This window comes from Sapajus apella, unplaced genomic scaffold, assembly GCF_009761245.1.
Source record: "Sapajus apella isolate SASKATOON/1434 unplaced genomic scaffold, GSC_monkey_1.0 scaffold16, whole genome shotgun sequence".
Lineage (NCBI taxonomy): Eukaryota > Metazoa > Chordata > Mammalia > Primates > Cebidae > Sapajus > Sapajus apella.
Genome location: NW_022436956.1, coordinates 5198624 through 5211276, shown reverse-complemented (window position 1 = coordinate 5211276; position 12653 = coordinate 5198624). Strand labels below are relative to the sequence as shown.

At 42.5% G+C, this 12653-nt stretch overlaps 1 protein-coding gene across 4 annotated transcripts in view; it reads left to right on the top strand.

Annotated features, from left to right (window-relative positions):
• Positions 1-224: 224 nt before the first annotated feature.
• APLP2 (amyloid beta precursor like protein 2) overlaps positions 225-12653 on the top strand; it is a 69586-nt gene continuing 57157 nt past the window's right edge. For all 4 annotated transcript variants that reach the window (XM_032284971.1, XM_032284972.1, XM_032284974.1 and 1 more), the window contains exon 1: positions 225-483. In XM_032284971.1, the coding sequence (XP_032140862.1) occupies positions 379-483 (105 nt within the window). In that variant the 5' untranslated portion in view covers positions 225-378. The remainder of the gene's footprint in view (positions 484-12653) is intronic.

The window sequence follows — 12653 nt, the reverse complement described above, 5'->3', positions numbered from 1 at the left end:
CCCCGCGCCCGCAGAGCTGCGGCCCCGGACCCACTGCGCGCACGCCCCCGCGCCTGGCGGCCACTGGGTCCAGGACGGGGGCGGGGCCTTCCGCGGCCGGGGGCGGGGGCGCGCGGCTGGACCGGGCGGGAGGAGCAGGCGCTTCCATTCCCTGATTGGGTCTGGACTGCAGGAAAGGCGGGGTCTTGAGGGCTTCTGCGGGCTGGCATTGGAAGCCGCAGAAGGAGGGTGTGGCTTTGTGAAGTCAGTTCCGGTTGGTGTAAAACCCCCCGGGCGGCGGCGAACGGGCTTCAGATGCTTCTGGGTCGCGGTGCGCTGAGCGCGGAGCCGGTCTGTGTGTGAGCTTCAGAGCCGCGCGCTAGAGCGACCCGGCGAGGGATGGCAGCCACCGGGACCGCGGCCGCCGCAGCCACGGGCAGGCTCTTGCTTCTGCTGTTGGTGGGGCTCACGGTGCCCGCCTCGGCGCTGGCCGGCTATATCGAGGTGGGGACCCGAGTGAACGCCGGAGCGTCATCTCCTTCGCTCGCTGGGGGAGCGCGGCCTGCGGGTGGGCTGCGGGAACCGAGGCGGGGCGGGCCGGGGGCGCAGCGCGGGGGGTCCGGCGCTGCGGCGGGTCTGGCGCGCCCTCCCCCGCCCGCCTCTGCTTAGCGCAGTGCTTAGCGCTGGAGGTCGAGCTGCCTCCGCCGCAGCAGAGGCCAAATGAAAGACGTCGAGGCTGCGGGGGGCGGCGGGCGGCCTCGGCCGTCCCAGCCCCCAACCCGCCCGCGGCGCCGCCACCTCCTCCGGGGACCCCGCGCCTCCCGGGTGCTCGCCCCGCCCTCCCCCGGGACAATGCGAGCCTTTGCCTGGGCGCTCCCCTCCCGACGGAGTCCGCGGTTCGGCTCTCTCCAGGGGCGGCCCCTCGCAGACCCCGTACGCTCCCTGGCGCGGCTCCGGGGCTTCGGCTCCGGGCCTCCCAACTGCGAGCGGCGGACTTCGCCTTTGTTGCCAGGTGGACGCGGCCCCGGTCTCCGCGCGCTGCGGGGATGCTGCTAGCCCCGGGGGAGCTCCCGCGCCCGGCCGCCCGCTGCTCCCTCTGCCGCCCGGGGCCGGGGCGCGGACGCGTATTTTTAGTGGCGCTGTTGGCCTGCGTCTGTAGATGGAGGAAACCCACTCTGGATGCGTTGACCGCTTTCGTGAGGGTTTCAGTGAGCAGCGAAGGTGCCAGCGAATGTATGTAAACTCCGGGAAAAATCGTCCTCTTCGGTGTCAGGATTCCAGCAGTGGTTGTGCTTCGAGGTCGCCTCCTGAGCATCCCCTGTGCGAGGAGGCGAAGCGGCGGGGGCGGCCGCGGGAGGTGTCGGGGTCGGGGTCGGGGGAGGCGGGGTCTAAGGGGTCTTCGGAGCGGGCCGCCTTGGAGGAGCCTTGCTGTGGCCAAGGGAGACAGCGGGCTAGATCTTTACTTCCCTTCTCGAAATAGTGCTTGAACTGCTGGAGTGGAGTGTGTACTTCTGGTGTCGTTTATTTCTTCTCCCTCTTCGCTCTTTTAAAAATTACAGTTGGTTTCTGCGTACTTGGCTCATTTCAGAGAGACCCGAAGACTGGATTCGATTAAATAGGCATTAACTGAGAACTTTCTTTTAAAGACCTCAGGTTTAGAATATGTTTACTTCTACAGAATGTTCAAGTATTTCCATGGGTAAAATAAATTTAATAAAAAAAACCTCTGTTGGAATGGCTTAAAACCTTTGTATTCATTCTGCTTAAAGCTTTGTGACTGTGAGGGTAAGAAAGGAGTTCAGCTTTGAGAAATAGTATATGTTTTATCTACAGAGGATTTTAGATTACGATTGTTTGAGTCTCCACACAATGGTCAGAGTTGTATCTGTGATCCCTGGTATGATGTCACATGAAAACAGCTAGGTGAGTGAGATTGGGGGAGGGGAGAAAAGGGATTTTATATGGAAGATGGGACTTCATTAGTGGATCAAGTGTCAGAACTCATCGTTCACACTCGCACCCTACTTCCACTGGTATGAGTAATTTCAAGCATTAATGAATTCACAGTAAAGGACTCAGCAGTTTTAAGTAATGCGTTAATACTTGTGCAGCGATAAAAAAAAATCAGAATTCATTGTTGTGGATTAAATTTGATTGTTAGCCACAACGTTGCTCAGTTGAAAAGTATCGCCGAACAAAGTAGGAATTAAACATTTCTGGCAAATGGTTTTATGGTAACTCCTGTTCTTTGGAGCTGTATTTTTGCTCATACTGACTAAACGATCTTTCAAGGGGCCTTTTGTCAAGCTAGCAGAATTTTATTCATATGAATATCATTTGATTTTGTTTATTTGCTGTCAGGCAAGGGACTGCGGAAGCTTCATTTAGATGAGAATGGCCTAAATCAGGATGTCTTTGGGAAGGCCCTGATTGAGATTAGCCAAAGGGATTCTGGCCAAATCCTTCATCAAGTTGCTTGGCACAGAATTATTGATTGACAGATCTTTAGTGTTGCTTGGTGTTGACTGAATTAATCTCTTACACCTGTTTAAAAAGAAAAAACTCACCTCTGGACTGAGGGTCACTTCCTCTCTTGAATCCGAGACAAGTTCTCCTGTGTGCATGCTCCCATTTGGGACTGAGACAGTATTGTGCTGGAACCCGGCATGCTATGCAGTAGATGACTAGGCTCCCGAGAACCAGAACTTCAGTTTGTTCTGCCACATTTGAAAGGAAGAAGGCCATTTGGTTGCCAATTTTCCGGAAACTCAAACCCAAATTAAAGGATGACAACTGAGGCAGAGTAGAGAAGGCTTCGTGTTGGTATTTCTGACGGGTGGTATGGCAGATGTCTAACTGTACCTTGGAGAGAAAACCTTGGAGTGCTTCTGATAGGAATATCGGTTTTCTTTGTTTGGTTTTTGTTTGTTTGTTTTAAGATGGAGTTTCGCTGTGTTGCCCAGGCTGGAGTGTAATGGTGGGATCTCGGCTCACTGTATCCTCCTCTTTCCGGGTTCAAGTGATTCTCCTGCTTCAGCCTCCCCGAGTAGCTGGGATTACAGGCGCCTGTCACCATGCCGGGCTAATTTTTTGTGTGTTTAGTAGAGATGGGGTTTCACCACGTTGTCCAGGCTGTCTCGAACACTTGACCTCAGGTGATGTACCCGCTTTGGCCTCTGAAAGTGCTGGGATTACAGGTGTGAGCCATGGTGCCTGGCCCATTTTTATGATAACTATGTTTTAAAAATCTGTTGATAAATACAGTAAGCTTAAGTTTTATCAATTAGTTCCTCCTTTTGTGGAGGGAATTTGTTTTACTGTCTAAAGCCAGGCCTTTCCACAGTGTAGCCAGAAGCCATATGTGGTTATTGAGCCTACAGGGTGACTAGTGTGACTGAGGAGTGAGTTTTTCATTTTATTCAATTTTAGTTAATCTAAGTTTACATATAAAAACTGATTCAGTGGTTGGAAAACTTTTAAACAATTTGGTTATGTGAATCTATTTTTTCAACTACATTTTATGAATCTAAATGTAGATCAAGTATTTCCTATGAAAATTCAGTTTCTGAATTGAGATGTACTGGAAGTATGCAATACACACCAGAGTTTGCAGATTTAGTAGGAAGAAACCCTCAGTTTTTATATTGACTAAATTGAAAAATACTGTAGACATGGGCCAAAATAAAACATTAAAATTATTTTGACCTGTTTCTTTTAACTCTAATATGGCTCCTAGGGTATTTAATACTATGTATGTGGCTCACATTGTATTTCTGCCAGACGGTGCTGATTTAAATTTTTGTTTAAAGTTGGGCCTGCATATGTTTTTATTAGCACAGTTTTTGAATATGTTCCCTTGATTGAAGTTGGCCCAATATGATCTTAAGTATTTTGGTTAGAGCAATTTTGCAGGTATTGATTTTTAAAATTTTTCAATTAAAAATGGTTTACTTAGAAATAACTTTAATTGCTGGGCACAGTGGCTTATGCCTGTAATCCGAGCACTTTGGGAGGCTAAGACGGGCAGATCACAAGGTCAGGAGTTGGAGACCAGCTTGACCAACATGGTTAAACCCTGTCTCTGCTACAAATACAAAAATTAGCTGTGCTTGGTGGCGCGCACTGCACTCCAGCCTGGGCGTCAGAGCAATAAGAATCTGTCTGGAAAAAAAAAGAAAAAAAGAAATAACTTTAATAGTATAAAAAATGCAAAAATTGTACAATTCTCATACTCTTTACTCAGGTTCACCAGTTGTTAACATTTCTTCTATTCAGCATTTGCTTTATCATTCGTTCTATTATTTTTTATTTTTTGCCAAATTATTTGAAAGTAAGTTGCATTCATCATCCCCTTTACCTCTGAGAACTTCAGTGTATACTTTCTAAGAGCAAAAGACATTGTCTTACCTATCCTTAGTACCGTTATCAACCTAGTGAAATTTAACATTGATGCAATACTTGTATCATATCTGCTGTCTGTTTTCTAGTTTGTTTGTTGACCCAATCATGTTCTTTCTAGCGTTTGAAGATGTGTTTTTTTTTTTTTGTTTTTTTTTTGAGATGGAGTCTTGCTCTGTCACTCAGGGTGGAGTAGTACAGTGGTGCGATCTCGGCTCACCGCAACCTCCGCCTCCTGGGTTCAAGCAATTCTCCTGCCTTAGCTTCCCGAATAGCTGGGATTACAGGTGTGCGCCACCATGCCTGGCTAATTTTTGTATTTTCAGTAGAAACGGGGTTTCACCATGTTAGCCAGGCTGGTCTTGAACTCCTGACCTCAGGTGATTCACCCACCTCAGTCTCCTAAAGTGCCGGAATTACAGGCGTGAGCCACCATGCCTGGCCCCTTTCAAGATTGTTTAATTCTATTTACCGTTACTAAATTCTCAGGCTTTTTGGATTTTGTTTCTAAAATAACAGAAGAAAAATTATATACATAGTATGTATTCACTGTAAGAAGTTAAAAAATACAGATCATAAGAAATGAAAAATAAACTAAAATTGTGTCCAGGGAAACCTTACTGTAATGTTGTATATCCTTCTATTAATACATACATCATGTACATAAATTTTATAAAAATAGCACACATTGCATATTAAAGCCATCACTTAATAATTATTACTTTGGATTGTGCTAAAATAAACCATTCAACGAAAATAATGTTTTCTGTGTGACAAAAAATAGGGGTAAATCTTTGTACAGTAATTGTAGTTTTCATTGAAGGGCCAGTGGAGAGAGAACTCTAAATTGCCTATAATTCAATTTTCATGGGTTGGTTTTTAGTGAGATAAACTAGATTACCTTGAAGCTTAATTAAATTTAGTGTATTGTACCTTGATTTATGGCCTAAGATGGAAAGTGGACCACATAGGCACATTCAAGTAGAAATGAGTTCCCGTCCTTTGTGTCAAGTACAACTAATAATCGCTTTTGCTGAGGGAATTTTTCTTATATATGCATCATGAAGTCTTTATTTTTATTTTTTGAGACAGGGTCTCATTCTTACTGAGGCTGGATTGCAGTGGCACGGTCATGGCTCACTGCAGCCCCAAACTCCTGGGCTCAAGTGATTATCCTGCCTCAGCCTCCCAAGTAGCTAGGAGTACAGTGCATATCATCACGCTCGGCTAAGATCTTTTTTACAAAATGAGGTCTTTTAAAACATAACTGTAATCTTTTTTTTTAAAGGTGAAGATTAGAAAACTAGTTGATTTTTCATTTGTAATTCATCCTCCTAGTATTTATTAAACCCCTGTTCCATGGTTCTGTGCCAGGTGCTAAACAGTACAGCAGTAAAAACAAATGTGGATAGTGCTTTTTACTGTGCAAAATGCACTTGTGTATGATTTCTAGGCCCTAACCCCAGAGATCCGCATTGAGTACCTCTGGGATGCTCAGTTTGAAAAGCTCCCCAGATGATTCTAATGTACAAGGAGAGAAAAACAAAACAAACTCTTTGGGTAAATTATCTATGTAAGTCCCTAACACTCTGGTGAAGTCGGGATTCTTATCCCCACCTAAAAAGGGAGTCAGTAGGCTGGGTGCAGTGGCTCACGCCTGTAATCCCAGCACTTTGGGAGACCGAGGTGGATGGATCATGAGGTCAAGAGATTGAGACCATTCTGGCCAACATGGTGAAACCCTGTCTCTACTAAAAATACAAAAATTAGCAGGGTGTGGTGGCACACACCTGTAATCCCAGCTACTTGGGAGGCTGAGGCAGGAGAATTGCTTGAACCCAGGAGGTGGAGGTTGCAGTGAGCTGAGATCATGCCACTGCACTCCAGCCTGGCGACAGAGTGAGACTCCATCTCAATAAAGATGGAGAGTCAGTAGAAGCCTAGGGTTGAACATCACACAGCTTGACCAGGGAAAGGAGTCTACCTATCCTATGTAAGCCCACTGCTCTTTGCTGTCATCATGGTTCATGTTTCCCTTTTGGGTGTGGATTTCTTTTTACTCCTACCTGTTTTTCCTGGTATGAGTGTTTCCCTTAAAAGGAACTAATTTCATCTAAGTTCTAATATATTATGACCCAGTATATGCCAAAGGATTAACAGTATGTATGAAGTATGTAATTACGGAGAACTTTGCTGTTTTACATTTTCCATTTTTTTTTCTTTTGCATCATTCATATGATATTCACTGATTTTTAAAAACTTTTTGCCCTCCTCCCCCCACCCCTTTTTTTTCTTTTGAGATGGAGTCTCACTGTCATCCAGGCCGGAGTGCAGTGGTGCCATCTTGGCTCACTGCAACCTACGCCTCCTGGATTCAAGCGATTCTTGTGCCTCAGCCTCCTGAATAGCTGGGATTACAGGTATGTGCCACCATGCCCGGCTAATTTTTGTTTTTAGTACAGAGTTTCACCATGTTGGCCAGGCTGGTCTCGAATTCCTGACCTCAAGTGATCCACCCGGCTTGGCCTCCCATACTGCTGGGATTACAGGTGTGAGCCGCCGCAGGCCCAGCCTGTTTGTGTCTTTTTATATTATGTGCAAGTTCTCTTTTTTTTAGTAGTAAGCTGTGTCATTTTTGTATTCTGACCAAAAATTTTGAGAAAAGAAATTATGGCTCCCTATAGGGAGTTTTATCAAAACAAGGTATGGGATTATTTGGGAGAGAGAAGGCTGCCAGCACCAGATACACAGGCAGTGGCCAGTGACCAGTGTGATGGGGATAAGATTGTGGTCCAGAAAAGAATTAGCCTGCCTTCCTCGGGGCTTACTCCCCTAGTGGTTGTGGAATGGCTACTGCAGTTCCAGGGGACATGCTCTGATATGATAATGTCCAGAGGAGGAGGAGATGGTCTCTTCCTGTACATCTGCTTTTAAGAGTGAAGAAACCTTTCTCAAAGCCCACCAGCATAAGACCTCTCTAGTGTCACTGGAAAACAGAAGTGTACCAGATGCTTCTAGCCAAAGCAAGCCTTGGCAAGGGGAATGGTACTGCCTCCACAGCCTTAGACCTCTCAGGGCCTGCTTTCTGAAGCATGTGACCAGGAGGAGGAGGAGGAGGATGAGGATGAGGATGCAGCCTCCAATCAGGTTGGGCTTATTAGATAGTGATACCTCTTATTAAAAAAAAAAAAAGTTGGGCTTTGTTGGAAAAGAAAGCTGTGGATGTTGGTGAGAACCCAGTGTCTGCTACAAGGGCATTCCCTAGTTGGGAAGTTACGTAGCTGGGATGGCTGGAAGAGAAAGAAGTAATTTCTTCTGTGAGTTAAAAGTTACTTGGCAAAATTTAAGCATCTGAGACATCACAGTGCATTTGTTAGATCATCGCAGTTCATTTTAAACGGGTAATGCTATCCAGAACAGAATGGTGAAGAATTTGAAACATTTGACATGAAACGTGAATGGACTGTAAGGGGGTATTTAGCCCAGAGAAGAAAATGTGAGATTTAGTGGTGGTAGTACAAATCATTAATATTTTCAGATATTTTATGCTTTGTCTCTGGAAGGCTAAACATGTAACTTGCTTAGGTTGAAGCAGGGTTTTTACTTGGAGAGGCGAGCTGTTAGAGCTCTTTTTCATTAAAAAGACCCTATGTCCAGCCCCCCGTTTTATTGAATCTTAACATTTCTCATGTATGTCTTAGCCTTAAAAAAAAAAAAAAAAAAAAAAACAAAAACCCACTGGATACAGAAATAAAAACATTACCAATAAAAGCCTCATTTGAACTTTCCAGAAGTAAGTTAGGAGTTTACATTTCCATTCATGTTTTCATTAAATTTCCTTAGGCAGTTATTAGAGTTGTAACACATATTTATCAACACATAGTGTTAATTATTTGTGCATACTCTGATGATTTTAGAAAGTAAGAATGTCAAGCTGCTCAAACTGAAAGTAAAGATAGCCCCTTAGGAAAGTGCCAGCCACCCTTGCTGCTCCTACCCAGCATTGAAAGCCCTTGAGTATTTTTGAGCTTTTAAGTACCCAAAAGAAAAAAAAAAGCTCAATGTGTTTTTGTAAATCAAACACTTGTGTAACTACCACTGAGGTCAAGAAAAAAGAATATTGCCAGTATCTCCCTTTCTTCTTTGCTTAAGAGTAACTGCTCCTCTGACTTTATGGTGATCACTTTTTGTATTTCCTTATAGTATTACTTGCAGTGCATTCGTCCCTCAACACTGTGGTTCTTTTTTTTTTTTTTTTTTAAGCTTCATATAAGTGGAATCATTCGGTATATATTTTTATGCATTTGGTCTCTTTCACTAGACACATTTTTGAGCGCCACGTGTATTGAGTGTAGCAGTGGCTCACTGGTTTCCGTTGCTGCATGGTATTCCATTATGTGAATAAACCTGAATTTGTTCTGCTGTTGATGGATGCTTGAATTGTTTCCAGTTTGAGGTTATTAAGATAATGCTGTTCTCTCTGTGGTTTGCCTTTTCACTCTCTTCATGATGTTTTTCGGATAAGTTCTTAACTTTAATGTCTAATTTTTAGCTTTTTAAAAAAATTAGTATGGTGGTACTTTTGGTATCCTGTTTGAGAAGTCTTTCCTACCCTGCGGATGTAATGATAGTCTCCCATGTTGTCTGTGAGGAGCTGTATTGTTTTGCCTCTCTCATTTGGAGCTATAATTTAACTGGATTTTTGTGCAGATGTGAAGCTAGGGGCCATTTCATTTCTGTTTTTTCCACATGGATATCTGGTCTGCACCATTTATTGTCAAGGTCATCCTTTCCTTTTTGCTCGGCTCGGTCACCCTTGTGGTAAATCAAGTATCTCAAGTGAGTCTGTTTCTGGGTTCTCTCTCCTATTCCGTTCATCTCTTTGTTGATGCTTGTACCAACTCCACATTGTTTTAATTATTGTAAGATAAGATTTTATATCTACTAGATCAAGCCTTTCTACCTTGCTTGTCTTGAATAGTGTCTTAGCTCTTCCTTTAACCCTTTTCTTTTCACGTAAATTTGCCACATTTCACCAAAACAACTACCTGTTAGAATTTTGATTTTGCATTTTGTCTATAGTTTAATTGGGGAAAAATGGACATTTTTCAAATACTGAGTTTTCCAATCCAGGAACATGACATGTATTTTATTTAGACCCTCTGTAATTCTCCCTTCAGTGTTAGGTAGCTTTCTGCATAGAGATCTTATCTTGTATATCTTTTGTTAGATTTATTCATAGATATTTGATCTTTTTTATGCTATTGTAAATATTTTGTTGTCTGTGTGGTTGTGGAAATACAATTGATATTTTCAGATTGACCTTGTATTTAGTAACCTTGCTAAACTTGCATACTAGTTATAATAATTTATCTGTAACTTTGAATTTATCTGAGTTATTCTGTGAATTGTGATGGCTCTCTTTCTTTCCAACCAATCTTTGTAACTTTTGTTTTCCTTGCTTTGCTGCACTGACTAAAATGTTCAGATAGGAGAGATAATAGCTGGTATCTTAGTCTGACTTCTCTCAGAGAGAAACTGTTTTTGCAATATATATGGTATTTGTAGTCTTTTGGTAGATACGAAACCCTTTATCAGATAAGGAAGAGCTTATATTCTAAGTTTGCCAAAGATTCTTCTCATGAATGAATGTTAGGTTTTTTTCAGACATCTTTTTTGGCAAGTATAAGATGATCATATGATTTTAATTTTGATGGTGCAGTATGTAAGAAATTTTGCATTCCTGAAATGAACCAAACTTGGTTTGTTTATTTTCTGGATTTGGTTTGCAAAAAGTTTGTTCAGGAGTTTTTCCTCTTTGCTCATAAGTGAGTTTGACTTGTAATTTTTTATTTTTATTATATACTTGTCAAGTTCTGATTTCAGTTACTGGCCTCATAAGTTTTGGGGGAGGGAGCATTGCTTTTACTATTATTATTTGAGATGGAATCTCACCCTGTTGCCCACGCTGGAGTGCGGTGGCATGGTCTCTGCTCACTGCAACCATTGCCACCTGGGTTCAAGTGCCTCCTGCCTCAGCCTCCTGAGTAGCTGGGATTACAGGAGCCAACCACCATGCCTGGCTAATGTTTGTAGTTTTCACTGAGACGGGGTTTCACCATGTTGGCCAGGGTGGTCTCAAACTCCTGACCTCAAGTGATACACCCACCTTAGCTTCCCAAAGTGCTAAGATTACAGGCATGGTGTGCCTGGCCAGACATTTCATTTATACAGGTGCTTACAGATTGATTACTTTGAGGTCTAGGCTAATGTGTGTTCCAGACACAAGTTTTCATTTGACTTGGAGCCAGAGGACACTAGCAATCCAGGATCTTACTCTAAGTTCCTGGACTGTGATGACTGAAGCTGAAGTCTGTGGAGCCCTGTCAGTTTCTGATTTATCTTTCTAGATTCATATGCTTTGATTTACAAACTCCAAACCTTTAAGTTCTCCAAGTTATGAAAAATTTAGAAAATACCGTTTTGATCAAAACAAAAACAAACCCCCAGAAACCAGAACTACAGTTTACTTTTCAGGTAAAAAACTATTTTGTTTTTCTGGTTTTGTTTTCTTTGCATCTTAACTTCTCAGAGTAGATTCCCCCTTATGCGTGTATAACTCATTTTTTTCTTCATTTAACATATTGAATAATTTCCCAGCCATTACATATTTTATAACCTGTGTATAGCTTTTTTTGGGATCACCCTTCATGGTTTGGGGCTTTTGAACACCTTGCAATTTTAAATGTACAACCCCTCTAGCCATTCATACTATGAATTTGGATTTGAGTACCTAAACTTTTGTATAAACATTTTGAGTTATCACATAGAGATGTTGCCTACTAGCTAATGATTGGATATTTGCAGTAGTATTGAACTGTTATTTGAATATTTTACTGCGTTTTGCCCTGATTTTATAAGAGTGAAAAAGGAGAGAAAAATGTTTATTTTATTGATAAGAAGCACATGGCGATAATTGGTGCTTTTTTGGTGTTCTTCTACGTAGAGTTTCTTTGAACTTAGGCAAATACTCAGTGGGCTCAATTATGTGGAAAAAGTTAAGGAATGCCGATAAAATGATGGAAATAAATTTTCAAGGGCATGTTTTCCCCTGAAACAATAGAAGTAATTGGGATCTGATAAATTATTACTTGTTAGTAGCAGAATCCCCAGATAACATGCATATATTTGTAACTGGTTCACGTTTATAGACATACACCTTATGTGAAAGTAGAGGACTGCCTATTCTATAATTTATTTGATTCCTTTATAACTGAACATGTGTGTTTCTTATTTTTCTCTAATGTAAGCAGAATACTGTGGATAGATTAAAAAAAAAAATCATTGTGCCTATATCCCAAATTGGCATTTGAAAGAACCTCTAGAAAGGACTTGATCGAAAGTGGAAGACTTTGTGGTAATTGGTTCATTTGAGGCTCTTATAGTCATCATTATTAGCAAACATTTATTAAATTGTTATATACAGGGCACTGTGACAGAACAAATACCATAGCTGAAGGCACTGTATGGTTCCTAGAATCATACAATAAATAGAATAAACTTTTTCTGTTGGAGAAATGCTGGTCAACACTTTTCTAGTTCTTACAGATTTTATTAATTTAGCATTTTAATTTTTATTACTCAAAAAAGCTTCGTTTTTTTGTTTTGTTTTGTTTTGAGAGTTTTGCTCTTGGTGCCCAGTCCAGAATGCAGTGGCTCAATCTTGGCTCACTACAACTTCTGCCTCCCAGGTTCAAGTGATTCTCCTGCCTCAGCCTCCTGAGTAGCTGGGATTATAAGCACCTGCCACCACTCCCAGCTAATTTTTATATTTTAAGTAGAGATGGGGTTTTACCATGTTGGCCAGGCTGGTCTCAGACTGCTGACCTCAGGTGATCCACCTGCCTTGGCCTCCCAAAGTGCTGGGATTGCAGGCATGAGCCACCTCACCCCGCCTCATTTTTTAATTTAACTTTTTGACTCTGTGCATGTGCTCTTAATACTTCCACAATGATTTTCTTCTCAATAACGAAAGCACGCTTGATCTGGTCACAAACACATACAGAACAAATGGAACCACATAGGCCCTGATGCCATGTATTTTGTTTTGGACAACCTCCTAAGAACTTCTGGTCTGCCAGCTTGAAGCCCTCTAAGTCTGCCTGGGCACACGCCACTGTAGGTGTTGGTGCATTTGGGACAGCCTAGCTTTGTTGGAGGCTGTATTGTAGGAAAGCCTGTGGCGGTATGTCAGACTCATTGCTTATAGACAGCAT